The sequence below is a fragment of the Chelmon rostratus genome, chromosome 1 (genome assembly GCF_017976325.1).
Source record: "Chelmon rostratus isolate fCheRos1 chromosome 1, fCheRos1.pri, whole genome shotgun sequence".
NCBI classification, from domain to species: domain Eukaryota; kingdom Metazoa; phylum Chordata; class Actinopteri; order Chaetodontiformes; family Chaetodontidae; genus Chelmon; species Chelmon rostratus.
The window spans coordinates 12,356,778-12,375,311 of NC_055658.1; the positions used below are offsets into that span (position 1 = coordinate 12,356,778).

The window sequence follows — 18,534 nt, forward strand, 5'->3', positions numbered from 1 at the left end:
AATAATTGGCCTTTTTCCATCATTCTGCGATCAACCGTGATGTGATTTTGTGCTGCATGAGTCTGCGAACAGCAGGCCACAGTGAAAGCTGTTTGTTACCTTGCTAAGAAGTTGAAGTTGGTGTGCAGCCTGTTGCCTGCAGCTCTTCATCTAACATCCGAGCGTTGCTGCTCCATCTTGTTCTGTTGCTCCTTGAAATATGCCAAACTGCAGCATTTCAAACTGATTTTTTTTTAATGCCGAAAATGGCCACTGTCTTGTTTTCTCAATGCATTTTTGATGATCGATAGCAGTAAGTGCAAAACTCAATGGCAGCATTGCATTTTGCTGTGACTACTTCGCAATACAAGTCAACTCCTGATTTGCCAGTTAAATGGTTTTCATGTGAAGCTGCAACGGTAGGAAATGTTTGGTTTGCATTAACAATAACTTAATACATTTTTTCTGGGAATGTTGAGACTGACACACAGTTTGTATTACTACAAATATATCAATACTGCAATAGTTTCATCAGCGGGCCAAAGGTTCAGTCACCATTGTGTTACATCATTCAGCACAGATAGTGACTTAACAGACATTTATTGTCTTCATTGTTACTTTAAACAGATTTCTAATAATAATGGATGACAAGATTTTACATCTATTAGTCCAACAAGCTCTTTGAGACACCAAATCCATCTTTAATGATTTAAGATGGATTCGGCCAGAATATGGACAGACTGGTAACTCGATCACATCTGCACATCCAGCTTCAAGATGTTGCTGCCATTTTCTTCCACTGAATTTGCCTGTTGAGCCTGAATGTGGCCAGATCTCGTCCGGAAGTGATGGGGTGAAGTGTGATGGCTGCCTTCAGAAGTGTTCAAAGAGCAGTTTTTGTGAAAAAAGGAGAGCCCTCAAAAGTTTGATTTTGTAGTTAAAATCTACTTGTGTTGAAACTCAACATTTGCCCTTCTGCACAAGAGCTGTTTGCCAAATCCTCGTGGTCTGTGCCAGCACTGCCTCCAGCACATGCTGACAAAATAGAAATAAAGACGCTGTGCCTGTACAGTAGGGTAAATACTGAACCTTGTGTGTTTTGTGTAGTCGTGATGGTAACCATCCAGATGTTCTGTTCAACAAGATGTTCTTTTCTGTACACTATTCCAAGGTTTTGTTTGGGTTTTACAGGAATTCAAGATGCAGATAATCAGCAAATAATTGTAGGAACATCTCAAGTACACTCAATCCAAATTACACTCCATCAGTGGGTCAAACTGATTCTCAAGAGGGAGTGCTTTGTTGTGCTACTTGTACGGCTCATATTAGATTTGCAGAATAATTTATCATAGTGTATGTTTTCTCTCAATTGCTCCTAAGGATTAGAAACAGACGGTATGCGAAAGCATGGCAGAATTTGTCCAAACATCACTGAGCTTTACAAATAATTAAAATGTGGTTTATATTTGTTTACGTCTCTCACCAGAGAATGACAGCAAGTGAGTACAAATGCTAATGTGGTTCTGCAAATCATGAAAAAAATCATCCTTTTTTCAGCTGCAAAGGCAGAATTTGTGTGATGTTGTTTTAGTGCTTTTAAGTCTTACCTCAAAATTGTGGGATTTTTCAAGGCATTCTGGGAAAATTGCGGTTAGTAGTTCAATGGTGAAATCAGTTGAAACAGTGTGTTCACAAACATCTGCTGCTTATGTTGGCAGGTTTGCATGACTGGGAACCAAATGGAAATCAGACAGTGTGTTTAGTTTGTCGCCTACTTATGCAGAGGAGGTCAGTTCAGTAGGCGATCCGTCACCCAAATGGGGGACAGATTGGTGTGATGTAGCTATGGAGATTAAAAAAATAGAACAAGGCGCGTTCAGACCGACTTGAATCCTGCATGTAAAAAGCACAGCGTGGTTGACACAAAGAGCTCCGCCAAACCAACACAGGTTTGCCTGACAAAAAAGTCGAACCAGGCTCAACGTTTGCTGCAGCACAGCAAACACCATCCAACAATCCGGCGCTGCAGCTTGAAATACCGTGACGCCAAGATAACATTTCAAAGATGAAAAATCCTACCAGTGAGTGTGACAAACCAGTGTACTGTGCTTTGGCCTGTAATCGTTAATCTGCTAACTGGACTTCCTGGATTGTGTTTCATTGCCTCACCCAAGAGTGTTTAAAAAATAAGAAATGCAGGGGTTCACGTCTCTTGGAGCCTTCGTCGACTGATAAAAACAGAACTTGATCTGTTCTGAATCTGTAGTTTTGCTTGCTTAAACTTTTGTCATTAGCTGTGTTTTAGAAGGTACTTACAGTTGTTTTATTTTGAGGACTTATTATATGGACTTTTATCTATGAGCAATTTTGTTTTTCAGAGCAGGCTACCTCACAAAGAAACCCTGCTGTCAGGAAAATCATACTCAGACTGTTGAACTCTTTCTTCTTTCTAAAGTAGAAAACGTTTTAAACAGGCCAAACTGAATAAAAACTGATAAAAGTGGTTCCTGTAGAGTCGAAAGTACACTGCATTGTTCAGCATCAGAGAAAATACAGAAATTACTTTGAGCTTTCCTATAAGACACCAATGTAGAGGACGATGAAATCTTACATGCCATGTCTAAGAGTTGCAGACCTTCATGTTATACATCTGGTACTATTCATTTAACAGCTTGTCTGCACACAGTCCTTGAGTCTAGTTTGCATTATCATCTCATCGGGACTTGATTTGCAAATGGGTCTGATTTGCAAATAGTTCTGATTGATATCTCATCAGCTGGTGAAGAGCGGCAAGTGTCAGCCTATGTGCATGAACTTGCCAACAATACATTTTAAACCCCAGCATTTTCTTCCTCTGCTGTCTTAAACATGTTGATCACACATGATATGAGATAGACAGATTACAGGACAGGGAGTCCCAGGCAGTGGTAATCATGTAATTCACTGACAATGTGGCTGCTGAGGATGGAAATTGAGGCTTCGGGAGGATATGTGGGTCACATTCAGATTTAAAATACACCCAGTGTTAAATGATTCTTTGAAGTTTAGGTTTATTGGATTTACTATATGTGGTAGATGAGTACTTGATGCAAGGGGAGGATGTATAGAGGGTGTGTGTGGGAGGGGGTTAATGGCAGCTGAGTTTATGACCAGGAAAAACATCAATTACATATACCAGTGCACACACTCATTCCACGGTTCACATGAGTGACTGTGGGCACATCTGGATGTGCACTACGCAGTATATTACTTCTATAAATCACTACAGTATTGGTGCACCTCATTAATATGATGAGACTTATCTTAAAGTACATGTGCATGTGTGCATGAATGGCAGGCTGAGGCAAAAGGTGAAATTCTATTACCTTAAAAGACGCCACTGTTGGGCATTTTTGTGAGGATAAGAATGATGCACCCATGCAAATGTCGATTTCCATGTTTTTCATCTACATATCAGAAATGTTCTTTACTATTTCCATCTATTCGCCCCTGACCTTGACTAACTCTAGTGCGGAAAGTGCTCACAGTTTCCATAGAACCAAATGAAAATGGATCATTACTATTCCACAGCTGAGGCTGCAGGAAAACACAAAACAGCAATGCAGCTATTGACAAATTCATCATGCAATCTGAGCATACAAACTCTAGATTTCATCATCTTGCTCATCAGCAGCTCTTTCCTATGAATTATTTGTTGGCTCCTCTCCTCCTTGGCTGTCCTCTCCTCTTGATGTGGTAAAACCCATCAAGAATCTATAAGTAGGCCCTGTCCCTGTGTCTCTCAATCAAAATCAGGAGCAAGCAGCTCCTCACCCAGTCTGCGGGCTGAATTATTTACCAGTCATTGATGTGGTGGTTGACCAGCAGTTTTGCTTGTGAATTATTCAGGCCCCCTCTGCTCTTAGTCCAAAGGATTAACACATAGAATATATTCGCATTTTATTTGTTGTGCTCCAAATGTGCATTTACATTTGACTGTTGTAGAAGTCCAGTTGAGGAGCAAAGACAATCTTGGTTATGAGCATCATCCTGTTCTCCAGAGGTAATTAACTCACCACATCGACTGAAGATGACGCACACATCCCGTTCGTTTGATTCATTCATGTTGGTATTCGCCAAGGGATCTGTGAAGTCAGATACATCAGGAATGTGAAAGCCAATCTTAATGATTAATAGGAGACAAACACCAAAACCTGCGGCGTAATAATTTGTTTTTTAACCCACGCTCATTGTGGCATTCATTATACCCGTGAGGTAAGCACAGCAAACAGAAACATTCCAAGACAAATCCAGCCAAGCTGCGTACCTGTAGATAACAACGTTATCTGAAACGATTGCATGTGCTTATCCATGATTAAAATCCAGTTTGAGCAGCAGCAGCAGCAGCATAAGCCTCTTTGTGGAATTGGTCAGTTGCGTTATTCAAGATGCTGAAAAATGCTCATATTTAACATGTCCACAGTATTTACTGTTATATATGTCAGTGTACTTAAATGTTCACTTTTCTTTTTCCTACCATACATGCTCATAAGAACTAAAGTATGGCTGATGCTGTATGGTTCAGTTTAGAGAACTGAAAACACTAAGTTAAGTTTCAGGAGCGTGGTGATGGTGGTTTGAAGGATAAATACGGCTGGTGCTGCTCTACATCTCTCTGTATTTTCTGATTTCCCCACCATATTTCTGATTCCGCCTCAAGCCCATTGCTTCCTACTGAAGACTTAAATCTTTAAAAATAGGTCATGAATATATGGCACTGTAGTTTTTTGCAAATATTACTCAAACAGAACTAAGTATATTTGTCGAGGACTATGTTCAACAGTGGATTAATACACACTCGGTGCTTTAGTGAGTATTTGCAGCAGCAGGGCAGTGGTCGTCTAAAATTTTCATTGTAAAGGAGGAACATGTCACCCAGTGCAAAGCTGCTGCTCAGTGATGTGTTTTTAATAGCTTTGGTCTGTTGCATTGACAAAAAAAGCTGTATCAGGCTTTACATGCTAGTGGGATCACTTCATTGTTGGTTTTGATCTTTTCATGGGATTTGCTGGCAATAAGCAAATTATAGAATATCTGCAGCATTATCCTACATTTAGTTAGACAGAGGGTTAATTTGAATGATTGTATTACTCTAAAATTCACATCATACTCTAATTTCTACTCTGGCCTCTCACTCACTGACCTGCTGCCTCGTAGCTGCTGCTGCATTCAGTCCAGATAAACATCCTGTCAGTGCTGCCAGTGCGGTGAGGGAGATGGAAAATGACAGTGTGTGTCTTGGGAGCCGACTTACATCCTGACACTTTTCTCCTCTGACTGGCAAATATGATCATTGTAAGATCTCTCCTCCACCCTCTAGAAGTATGCGCTCCAAGAGAATACTAATGATCTCAAAAATCCACATGCAGCTTGAGTCATCTCTCGGATCTCTGGAGGTGTGATTCACTTTGCCACATGACACCCTGCACATCTCGAGGAAATGTACCCTATACATAATCTGCGCTGTACGTTTTAATTGACCATAAAAGCGTGTGCTATTACTCGTGACTGGCAGGTAATCTGAAACTTAGTTTTTTGGGTCTACACCTACCTTTGCCTGTGGTGGGAAATGCATGCTGAATGTTTGTGTGGGCAGGATGAATATAGTGATGATGATGCCCTTACATTTACAAGATACATGTATGATGGCCATTGCCGTGTTCCATTACTGCAGATGCAGCTAAAGTACATACTGTAATGGCTTGAGGTCATAAATTGACAGCTGAGTGAACATTCCAGGCATTAGATGGCAGTAAAATGAGATTTTCTAGCAATTTTCTCTACTGTATTATATTGTTTTAGAAATTGAATGGTTCAATATTTTTAATGGCTCTATATTGAGGTCAAAAAAGTACACTGACAGCCAGAAATACATGAGGTAGAGTTTAATTAATCTTATTGTTTTAGTTCCACCTGCCTCAGTTTACCTCCAGAGGGTGATGCCTTTATCAAGTTCATCTGTGTTAAAAATACAATTTCTGCACCGTGGCACTCTCAACCTTGAACAAGAAGCAAAAAAACACAATAGATAGTACGATTTAGTGATACCTCAGAAAATATACAATAAACACAGAGCCACAGGCTGGTAGGCACATTGTTAGTGTCTGTTTGTGTGCGTGCGTGTGTGTGTGTACTCTTCATTATTCTACCTGTGGGAAGAAACTGTCTTTGAAACTGGTGGTGCGTGATTTAATGCTCTGGTAGCGTTTTCCAGATGGCAGCAGTGAGATCCGTGTGTGGGCTGAATGACTGGTGTCCTTGATGATGCCTTGGGCTTTCCTTATGCAGCGGGTAATGAAGATATCATAGAGTCGTAGGAGGTCTGTGACAGTAAATTTTTGATGCTAGCTTTTACAGTCTGCTGCAGTTTCCTGTTCTGTACAGTCAAATCTGCCAAAACATAGACTGTGATGCTGCCTGTCAGAATACTCTCCCAAGGTGCGGTGATGAAAGTTGAGCCAAGCCTCTGTCCCCATGGCGATTTTTTTTTTCTTTAGACGCCTCACAAACTACACTCTTTGTTATGATTTCCTGAGGAAGCAGCTGGTATTATGAAAAAGTTTGTGATATGTACAGCAGTGAGTTCGGAAACAAACAAGAACAAATATGTCCCAGTAAACAAGATAAATCACTCAGAATGAGCAATGACAATCGGAATGAGATAAATGTCACTATGCTAACGTGCTCACAATGGCAATGTTCCCATGGTGACTTTTAGCAGGTGCAATTCTTACCGCGTTCATCATCTTAGATTAGGGTGTTAGCATGCTAGCATTTGCTAATTAGTACTGAACACAAAGTACAGCTGAGGCTAATGGGAATGTTTTGGAGTAGTTTAGTCATAAACAAAAGTTTTGGACAGAGTGATGTTTTGACTCGTCGTCATGGTAACATGGTTTTTTGTACCATATTTGTACAAGACCGGTAGCGTTGACTTTTACTTAACACTTATGTTTTTACAAAGTCAAGAGGTGGATCAGCACCGGGATCATTCAGATGTGCTTTTGTAACTTACTTGTACATGAAAGCCATTTCTGAATCGCTGACAGTCTGTGGCTGCACAAGCCACTAGATGTTGTGTAACACCGGTTTCAGACTAAATGCATAAGAGCAGATGCAGAAAGAAAAGGAGAAAAAAAAAAATCCTACCAAGGAGCTAACTAGGATTCTGCCGACTACATGGAAATGAAATAATCACAATACTCTGCCTTGCAGAGATGCATATAATATACTTTCCTGGTATTTTTCACCACCATAACTTGTTCTGCCTTTCATCAGTGGCAGAATCCCAGTGGAGGTCAGTGTATTTGTATACATTTAATGTTTGACCTCATCTACTTCATTGATTTTTGTAAATATCTGCCTATTCTGGATTTGATGCCAGCAAGTTTCAAACAAGTCAGGACAGTAACAGGTGATAGTATCATGATTGGCCATGAAAGGAGCCACCTGGGAAGGCTCAGTCGTTCTCATGCGAGGATGGAGCGAGGTTCTTCACTTTGTGACCACATCATTGTATCAAGGAGATTACTACATGGACTCAGGAACACTTTGTAAGCTCAGTAAACACAGTTCATTTGCCAGTGATTGTGTTCTGTTTTTATTTGCGTTCTACACATTGTCCCAACTTTTGTGGAATCACGGAGAGTGCACAGCTTTGGCTTGTGCAACAACGTGAGAGAATGCAGCCTCTCTCTCTGTGGGAAATAACTGCCTTTTTCTGCACAATGTCGAACTTGCGTTTTTGGTGTGAAAGCTCAGTATTGCTACTGCTCTTCCAATCGGCCGGTTACTTGAAAGAAATTGAGGGTGGCGCAGTTGCAGGAGGAATGGCCATTACATTAAGACATGGAAAAAAAAACTTTTAACAGATTCAACAGATGAACCACTGGAGGAAATGGGAATTTAATTACTACAGTAAGTTCCTATTCCACTGTAGCTTCAGTTGTCTTTGACTAATTGCTTCCAGTTAGATGTGTTTTAATGAAACACATGCAGCTACAGAAAATTAACACAGCAAATGGGAACTAAAATATGTCTGCTAGTAAAACAGTGTGAATCACTTATAAAGACTTGTCTCTAATAACACTTTATGTCAAATAAAGGCCCACTTCCTTTCTTGTTTCAGGTTAATAATGGCAGCTGTTTGATAATTAGGAGCATGTAGAGTTCAGTATGACTGAATAGAGAGCTCATAAAATAACCTCAGAATATCTTGTGATTGCTCTAGTGGTTGATAATGTTTGACGTCATTCCTCTCCACACTGCAGTAACAGGCAGGGGCTGCCCTAGGGTGCCTACTCAGAGCAGTTTCTCATCTGCAGATGCACTGAACGAATCAGAGCAGCCAGTGTGAGACAAAGGCCCATGTCATTCGCAGAATTGTGGCTAATGACACAGTTAGGCCATTCAGGCATGCTTCATTGTGTGTCAGAAAGAGCAGTACAGCTGCTCAATACAATCAAACGCAGAGCAGTTAGTCCCCCGGCCCCAAAGAGTAAAAGTATTGATTAGCTTGCTGATTGACAGGCTTCTCAGATATGACCAGTGTGTCCTCAGGTTTGGAACAAAATGAGTTTGCTGTGAAATATCATTAGCTAACGAGAATTTGATGCAAATCGTGTCACCTGGCAGCGCCAACACACGGTATCACTCTCTTATCTCCTTATTTGCATAAACCCTTTTTTCTCTTTCATGTATTGTCTTATGGATAATGTTAAAGACCGGGTGGTGAACACTCATGAAAAGACCAAAACCAACAATGTTAGCAGATCGCACAATGCTTTGCTGCCTTGTCTGCAGCTATCGACTCCAAGCCCAATGGCTCTGATTGAAGATCTTTAAAAAGAGGTCGGGAATACTTTCATTTTTAAAAACCAGCTGAATAATGTGCTAAGAAAGCTGAATTGAAGACTTTGAAAGCTGCTTAAGGCAGCAGGGTGGCGTATGTGCAATCATCTCAAAATAACATACAGTTAATGAAGGAACATATCACCTAGTGTTACAGCAGCGCTCCCTAATGTGTTCCTACTCGACTTAGAAGCTCCACGACACAGAGAAATGAGCTTTATCAGGCTCTGGCTGCACAGGCAATGCTGGTTAGTGGCTGCAGTTCATTGTTGGTCTTGATCTTTTAATGGGTTTTGTTGAGAATAATAAAAACATAGAATATCACTGGCCGAATCCTTCGGTTTTGGTTCGTGTTCTTGTGCATGAAAAACCAATTTGTAGGAGTGAACTGGGAATAGAAAATATACATTTGGTCAAGTCAATAAATTAGAAAGTGTTTCAGATTATCAAAGTCAGATCAAGTCGGCTCTCCAGTGATTCTCCTCATGCATCAAAGTTTCTAATAAAGTTGTGATTTGAGACTTGACCCAAAAGTCGTGGTTGAGTTTACTAATGTACATGTGAAAGAAAAGAGCACGTTTTCCTCTTCTACTCAAGTATGTGTGTACACAGGCTTATTTATACATATATCTTAGCCCCTTCACCTCCTTGCAAACCCTAAATAAGTGAGTCGTAAAGCTCAGGTTGGATGTTGTCTCATATGTGCAGGCTAATTACTTCAAGATGCTGTTTCCTCTGTAAACGAGGTTCGGAGTCGGCAGCCTTTGAACTCTGAACATACTGTGCCCTCGAGCAGCGCTCCACCACCTGGATTGTGAAGCACAAAGTTCAGATTCAGTGAAACTCCCAGACCAAGCTAATGTCAGGCACCGCAGAAGCTCATTATTCCATGTAGATCTCTGACATGCAAAGAAAAAAATCATGGCAATTACACATACAGAAGGAGCGCTTGCATTCTGTCCAAACTCTCAATACTTTCCATCTTCTCACCTGTCGCCACTGAGGAGCAGAGACCCCAGACAGGCTAATTACCAGCACAGATATGTCCCAGCTCAGCCATGGCAGCAACCCTGACACTTTTGCTCCCCTGCACTGAACCACAACAGTAACTAATTAGCATAGACACTACCTTTCTGATCAACACAAAGCAGTGCCTCTTGTTTCCAATGACGCACCATGAATTTAAATGAGCCAATTAGCGTATGCATTTCCCCTGGTATCGAGTTCACAAAGTCTTTGAGATTCTGCTGCGCAGCAATACAGCAGAAAGTTTAGCTGCCCCGCAGGCCACCGCGGCCAAGAAGGGTGAGCATCTTGCAACTCGTGCTATGGATTCATTTAAGTATAGTTTGTATTTGGTGGCCATCGGGATACTTATTGATGCTCATAGTCAGTATGATGAACTTTAACTCAGCAGCCTAAGAGTGTATATTTTAAAATTACTATTTACATAAAAAAATTAATTTAACTTCTTATTTTTTGATATTGGAAGCACTCATATGAACAAAATCAGGATTCAACAGAAATGCGGGCAAAAACGTTTTATAGAAAATCTGCCGTTTTCAATGCAGTCAATCTGTGGATTTGCAGTTTTTAATTACTTAAGAGGACTGTGGCTGATGAGCAGCACAATCAGCAGCTCTTTGCATTTTCTCTTGATTTTCTGATGCCATATTCTGTGCTGTCCTTGCCATGAGAGGACCTTGTTCACTGCTGTGAATACTGAATGTGAATATGATATACACATAATGTAGTTACAGTGCCTCTTGCAGCAGGGCATACAAAAACTTTTAAAGTGTGGGCACACAAACGCATAGTTAGAACTACTTTAAACCAATTTACTGCTGTGAAATAAAACCCGTGTTTCTATGTGTCTTCATTCACGACCAGCTGCTGCAGGGAAAGTCCATTCCCAAACTGGGGTCGCTGGACCAGATCGAAACAGGAAGTGGAGACACAGAGGGACGTTACAGCGGCGACTGCGATGATGAGGACGGTTGTGGCGGCTCAGGTGGTGGCGAGAACAAGAGGAAAGTCCCCAGAGTCTCCAAATGTAAGTCTTATCTTATTTCGCATTTTATTGAACAATTAACCAATGAATTGATGTGTATGAAGGTTTTCTTTTACATGATCCCTGACAAGTAAGTAACAAATAGATGAAATAGAATAACAGCAATAGATAAAGCGTAACTAGTCATAGACTACACATATATATTCTCATACATTAAATTCAGCTTTTTGCCCGTCAACCCTTTTAAAGTTGCAGAAATTAAATTTAGTTTTTAGTCAGTGAAGACTGTATTTTAGTTAGACTTGTTCCAGTCTCCATTTAATGACAGTCATAATAATAGTCATTAAAGATAATAGTTGCTATGGGGACATTATTGCAATCATGGCCTGTTACTTTAAAAATTATTGCTCCCCAGAGGATCAGTAACCCCTGATGAATCACACTGGGAGAGCTCTCCTCTTCACTTTTCTACCTTTCACACTCTCTTCTCCTCTCCTCTCAGCACATGGAGTCCTCTTCTCCTCTGCTCTCCATCAAACATGCTAACAACCTGATTAATCACCTCTCTCGTTTTGCCCGCGGCGACAGCGAGGAAGGAGGGGTCATCCAAACAAGCCGTTCTATCCGTTTAAATGTTTCCTTTACTGCTTGTCAGTCTGTCTCGAGGCTTTGGCGGCTCAGGCTCTGGGAAGCTGCTTAACAATCGCTCATTTGAGGCTGTAGGGAGGCTCTGACATTTATCACCCATTACAGTAGAGCCGCCCTTTCCTTGTCACAGGCCAGATCAGCCTGTCTCCCATATTTATGACCCACTGTCTGTTGTGACCTCTGTCAAGCATGTCCCCTGCTGCCTGACCCTCACACAAATACTGAGGATTCCCCACCTGAGCCAGACCTCTGGCCAGCCCCTGCAGGATTCTGCAGGGTTTTTACCATTCATTGTTCCAAAATGTGTTTCTTTTGGTGCCTGTTTAGTGTGGGTATTTTTCTTTGGGTTTTATTGTTCTAGTAGAATTTGCAAGCTGAGCACTAAAAACATAATGCTTTATTGGCCCCTCTTACTGGAAGAGTCTTACACAACATAAAACAGATTGAAAGTACAGCAAATTCTTACTGTAAGTACTTATCCTTTAGAGAAATAAAGACATGCCTTCAAATCATACCACAGGAAAATGCTATTCTTCTTATTCTTCTTAATTGGACCTTACCTTTAAAAACAACTATAATCAGTCCATGTAATGTTTTTCCTGAACATAAAATTGTGTACTTTTTGTGTTTATCTGCACGCATAATTTGAATACAAATTATAATAATGGAGGTTTAATCCAAAACACCCCTTCAACCTGCAGGAGAGAATAAAGGTTAAAGATAAACAGGCCACCCATCCTCTGAATAATTCTCCATCATCATTGTTTACAACCAACACAGACATGTAACACTTTTGGACACTAACTGTGTATGACACAGGTTAATAAACACGATGTTCAGCCCTCATTTGACCAATCCTATGAGACTGTTAGTGACCAATAAACACTTTGACCCGAGACCTGATCTGCTTATGTAGTTAGTCAGAATTTCCTCATACACTTCACTGGAAAGCGCCGAGCTCAGGAAAGCTGGGAGTGGTGTGATGATAACTTCGCCCTCAGGGGAACATACTAAGCTGCCAGTGCGCATTTTCAAAAGTGCTTGTTGGATGGTCAAATAGCTTTGGAAGCCTCTTCCTCCAAACATCTTTCAGATGTCATTTGGAGGGGCTGTGTCCCAACATTTTAGCAACTTTCCCGAACTGACAATCTGACATTCACGCCCTGTTCACGCAGCAATTATCCAGCTGTGCAGAGTTAGAAAGTTAGAAAGTAAGCTGGGCTTGAACTTCATTCTCTAACTCTCTTTTCTTCTGTATCACCAAGTGCAACACTATCAGTGCCTTCAAGGAGAGAATTTTATCCCCATATTTAAACAGCATTGCTTTTACCGCTCTTAGTGACGGCTGGCTTTTCACTCCAGCTTTAGGAAGGAGCAGAAAGATTATGTCGCCTGGCTGATGGGGGCATCAGATCGTGAGAAGCTTCTATGCGTTGTTCTAGAGCAGGCATGTCCAAACTATTCCATTGTCATGACCCGTGCCTTGCACGCCGGTTTTTGTTTAGTTTCTCTTGTTGATTCTTGCCATTGCCTCATTTAGTTACTTTTGTCTCAGTCATGCCATGTTTTGTATTAGTCTCTATCCTTGCCATGTCTTGTTTGTATTTTGTTAAGCTTCCCATTGTGTCTTGTCTTTGCCTGGTTTTGGTTACTTCCTGTTTTATTTTGAAGGTTCATGTCATGTGTCTTTGGGTTGCTTTACTTCCTGTGTTTTCCCTCCCGTGTGATTGTCAGATTGTTTCCACCTGTGTCTCATTAGTGTTTCTCCCTAGTGTATTTAAGTCCGTGTCTTCCCTTTGTCCTTGTCGGTTCGTTGTCTGAGAAACCTTAGCCAAAGTCATAGTCTGTGTTCTTGCTATAACCCATGCCATAGTCCCCTCGTGAGTGTTTGTTGTGTGGTTTCTTTGTCATGTCCGAGTCTGGTCTCACGTAAGTGTTTCTGTGCTGCGTTATCTTTGTTCACGTCCGTGTCGTGTTTCATGTGTATGTCTCCTTGGTTTGCTCTTGTCCTTTGTTTCAGTCCATGTAAGTGAGTTTACTTTGTTCATGTCCAGGTCTTGATTTATGTAGTGTTCCCCGCCCTCAGTATTGTCCTGTCGTGCGTGTTATTTGTTTGAACGTGCATAACTTAGTTTCTGTTTTCTTTTCATAGTTTTGTGGCTTGCCGATTTGTTTTCCTCGATAAAGAGAGATTTTGTGTTTGAGTACTTTTGTTATTAGATTCTTGTTTCATTCTGTTTTTAAGAGTGAACTTTGAGTTGATAGTTTTTCTTACCTAGTTCTGTTTGTTGCATATCATAGCTTTTGTGTTTTCCTCCTTCGGGAGCGTTTTCTGTTCTTTATTTTATTTGTAGTTTATTCCTAGTCATGTCTATAGTCTCCCACAGTTTATGTAATTGAGTTTCTTGTCTTGTCGTAGTTCCGCCAGGTTTTGTGTTAGTGCTTTTTTCAGTTGCTCAGTGTTTCCCTGTGTAGCCTTGTGTGTCTAGCCCTTAGAGTTTGTGTTAGTTCCCTTAGGTGTGTCTTATTTGTGATTAATAAATTTAATTTAAATCTAGTGCCTCCCTTGGTTTGTCTGTGTTCATGTCCTGATTGTGTAGCCCTAGTCTTGTCTCGTTGTGTTGCGTGTTATTGTTTATCCATAGTCTACGTCCCCTTTGTTTGTCTGCATTTGGGTTCAACCCTTAGTTCCCCTCTTAGTTTCCCTCCTAGTTTCCCCTTAAGTCCCCACCTTCCTGACATCCATAAAGGGCCGTGTGGCTGCATCACTTATCAGCTGAAGACTGAGATCAGCTGATTAATTGATTCCAGCCTGGTCTGCTCCTCCTTGGTTAGAACTAAAACCTGCAGCCACACGGCCCTTTGTGGAATCTGTTTGACATGCCTGTTCTAGAGGGAGTATGCAAACAGCATGTTTTGTCATGACTTGAAGGACTTGTTGCATGGATCAATGTCTCTCTACTCCCCCTCCGTGGACTGCGCTTTGACAATGTTGTATTCAGTAAGACACGCCCCCTTGTGAATGGCAGCCAATCAAAAATGACAGCCTGTGACCATAACACAAATGGCAACATCAGGTCTTTGATTCAGTATAAAATAGATCAGTATGCTTTATTTTGTGTCACTTCATACAGAAAGTACAAAAATCCACATCCCAGTTTTTCCAAATTGTAAATTCTCTCAAATATTGCAGAGTTTGAATGCATGTGCATAGATGAAAACCGAAAGGGCTAATAATCCCTCAAGAAAGAGGAAGCCTCCTTTGGGATGTGAGCTCTCTTTTAAAGGGAACAATTCAACCCCAAATCAAAAATAAATTGTTTTGCTCTTGTGCTATTTGTCCATCTAGATTGTTCTGTCGTGAGTTGCTGAGTTCAAGAAATATCGGCTGTAGAAATGTCTGCTTCCTCTCGAGTGATGGCAGAATTTAAAAGGAAGCGTGCATCCACTCACGGACGAGAGGCTCATGCTTCAGATGTATTGTTTTCGTGCTTTGAGCAGCACGAGCAGAGTGTTGTGTAGTTCATTATATTTGAGAGAACGCAGGCATCTCTAGCCCGTATCTCCAGAACTCGACAACTCACATCAAAACAATCTAGATGGTTAAATAGCACCACAGGAGGAAACTGTCCCTTTAATCAAAACGTTGCCTGGAGTCACTACAAGTTGCCTGATGACATCATATGCTAAGTAGCACATAAATTGATTTGCTACAGCACGCAGCTCATAGGGCAGGGAGATGGTTTGTTGTGTCTGGGATGCACTGTGATCGTCACACTCATTTAGATCAGACAAGCAAGCGGTGCAAATCTGCATCCGCTGCACTGAGCGCTCGCCAAGTGTTTTGACAGTCAATACATTAACTTTGTTTTCGAAGGATGGAAAACATGATTAATTTAGTTTTATTTGTTGCTTGAAATACAGCTGAGGGTTCTTAAAAGTTACAACATCTCACTGTAGCAACAGAGTTGATAAATTGGCTACCATGAGGCTAAATCGCAGTGGTGGTGATGCACTATTAATGAACATTGTTAGTTTTTGTTTCAGTTTGTGTGCAAAACTTCAAAACAGAAAGCTGAAGAGACAGAAATACAATATTAAATACATCTACAGAACCAGAAGCAAATGCAACCGCAGCACTGGGTAAAAAAATCCTCGAAGGTGAGATGAAAACCAAAGTACTAATATCGTCTCACCAAAAACATGATCCAGACACAGTGTTGAACAAAAATGTAGTAAGTGTCATTGTGAAATTATTCACGGTGAAATCACAGGGAGAGTGAGAGAGAAGTGTTGAGAAACAAAGTGATAGAGAAATGCGATGCAGGGGTTTGTGTTCCAATCTTTTTCACAGTGTTTATCAGTGACGTTTGTGTTTTTAAAGCCTAGACTATATATATTAAATAATATATATATTTCTGACAAGCGTGCCAGTCTGTCAAAGTGAACTGAGCACAATGATGGTGCAGCAACAGTGCCAGATACCTAAACACCATGTATGATTTAATTTGATTTCTCTCTCTGCAATTATCCGTAATCCCTCGTCTCTCCGCCTTTGATGTTTATCAGCAGAACATGCCGATGATAGATCAGGATGATAAGGAAATAAAATGGGAGAAGCTCAATACTGACAATAGAAGCCTGATTTAAGGGATTATCCTCATTAAGCAGAATTACTCTTGTGTGAGAATGCTGTGTGTGTGACAAGAAGCAACAATGTGATTCGTTCATCCTTCAGAAATATTTCAAGGATTTTTGACGATTTAGCTGCTGCAGCAGGGTAGTGTTAACCACATTGCAACTCCTGACCGAGTCTCTGGCTTTGTTAGAGTATGTTTAGGCTGCTCTGTTTTTTGTGTAAACCCAAGGAATTACTGAAAACACGCAGTGAAAACAGAAAAAGACTGATTGACTTCACCCTGTTCCACATGGTGATGCGCTGCCTGCTCACACCTCACCAGGTAACGCCGACTTTAAAAAAAAAAGAAAAAAAAACCTTCAGCAATCCAAGACATGCCAGAGAGATCCAGGCTCTGTTGTGCATGTTCTTCCCACATCAGGCTCTGCTTTTGTGGTTCTTACAGAGCTGCCAGTTGGTTGAACAAGCACACACATCCACACACGTCTTTTCCTCCTTAATTAAATTAAACAAACATTTAATGCTGATGAGAACCAGCACCTCAATGTCAAAACTGTTGTAAGATCACAGTGCTGTGTATTTGTAAAGCATAATAACAGGGATCATCATTACTAATTATAATAGACATAACTGTAGCGCACATTAAGAAAAGATGTATGTCTGTGGAACTTTATTGGTGTGACTGTGTGTGCTTTGTGCAGGTGTTAAAGGGTTAAACTCCTTTGATGCACTTCAAATTCGGATCTCTGCGTAATAAGACGCCTTTACACTCCCAAATAACAGCAGCAAGAGAAATTTTAGCTTTGATGCACAGAACTTTGTAAATAAGGTGAAGCTGAAGGGTGTCAAGCAGTTGGGATGAGATAGTTCTCTGCTGCAGCCCTACTTTATGATTGAGCCTGATGAGATAATTACACACCTGGTTTAATCACATAAAAACCTTGCCTAGCTCAGCTTTGAATATAATAAATCCAGTTTTGCCATTTAAGCCGTGGTGGCTTATTAATCGCGACACGCTTGTGAGATAATAACAAACAAGGCTACAGCCATGCCAGCAGCTCTGCGAGGCTGTGCACAGTGACAATGATACCATGTAGATGTACCATGTAGTGTTTGTAATGTTCACCATCTTAGTTCAGTGTGCTAGCATGCTAATATTTCTTGCTAAACACAAAGTACAGCTGAGGATCATGGGGATGTAATTGATGTTTTTCGGGTATTTGATAAGAAAGCAAAGTATTGGACTTAGTGCTTCCAAAGGCAGCCGGACTTGCTTGTGGTATTGAGCTGAAATTTTGACCTGATAATAGATGAAATGTCAGCGGGATCACTTAAGCTATTACAATATACCTTGAGGCAACCCAGTCGCCAGAATAAATAACAATAGTATTATATAAATAATTAAAGACATTTCTCTCACATCCATCCAAGTGTCTGCCTGCTGGTGGCACTAGAGGATACGCAGTCGTAGTTTGACCTGCTGCTGCTGATAGATGAAAGTTAACGGGATAATCAGAGTCAATGATTCTTCCTCTGGGCACCAAAATATCATCCCAATCAATCGGATAGTTGTTGAGCCATTTCAGTGTGGACCAAAGTGGTGGACTGACAGACTTACACTGCCACAGAGCCATGCCGCTAGCATGGCTAACAAAGCAAACGTACAGTTTCTGGCTGATTACAACATGTGCATTCTAGAAGGAGAAAAAACTGAAGTTTTCCTCAATTTCTGTGACCTGACAACAAATCCTGCAGTGGAGAACAACTGAGAGGTTTTTTCATGCTCCAGCCCCAACAGGCAGCTCTATGCCGCTTATCTGGTCCGGTGTGGTTCAGCTGCAGACACTGTGACTGCTTGCAGCGTGAGCGCTGTACTGCAAAAAGACATCTGTCAGACACTGTGGCAGCAGGAGAGACACAAATCGATTCCTAGCAAGTAAGCACAATGAGGGGAAGGGGAGAGGCTCCTTTACCATGGCTCTTGTTAATTAGTAGTGTCTCAGCAGGAGAGTATTTGATGTTGTTTGAGCTTCTACCTCGCAGGCTAGTGATAAATGACTGCATGTAACTGTTGCATGTCGAACTCCTCAGCTGTCAAATGTCAAGTGATAATTGGCACGACAGCGTTCGATGGGTGATCTGCACACAAACCAATTTCCTGTCATAATTTGCAGTGTTGTTTACATTTCAGCTCCAAATGAGAGATCTGACAGGGAATTACTTGGAGACCACTTTGTTGGACATATACAGTAATAGGCCGATAACAGGGAGCCATTTTGGGTTTCCGTAACAGGCCCCGTAACACTTTGCTGTGCCTGTTAGAAAGGTCTTTATCCTCATTACAGTGTGAGATCAAATTAGGTCACCT

General features: G+C 41.1%; 1 protein-coding gene across 1 annotated transcript in view; it reads left to right on the plus strand.

Moving 5' to 3' along the window:
- gpc5a (glypican 5a) overlaps positions 1–18,534 on the plus strand; it is a 124,906-nt gene that overhangs the window by 62,623 nt on the left and 43,749 nt on the right. The window contains exon 8 of the mRNA XM_041943657.1: positions 10,759–10,921. Within this exon, the coding sequence (XP_041799591.1) occupies positions 10,759–10,921 (163 nt within the window). The remainder of the gene's footprint in view (positions 1–10,758; positions 10,922–18,534) is intronic.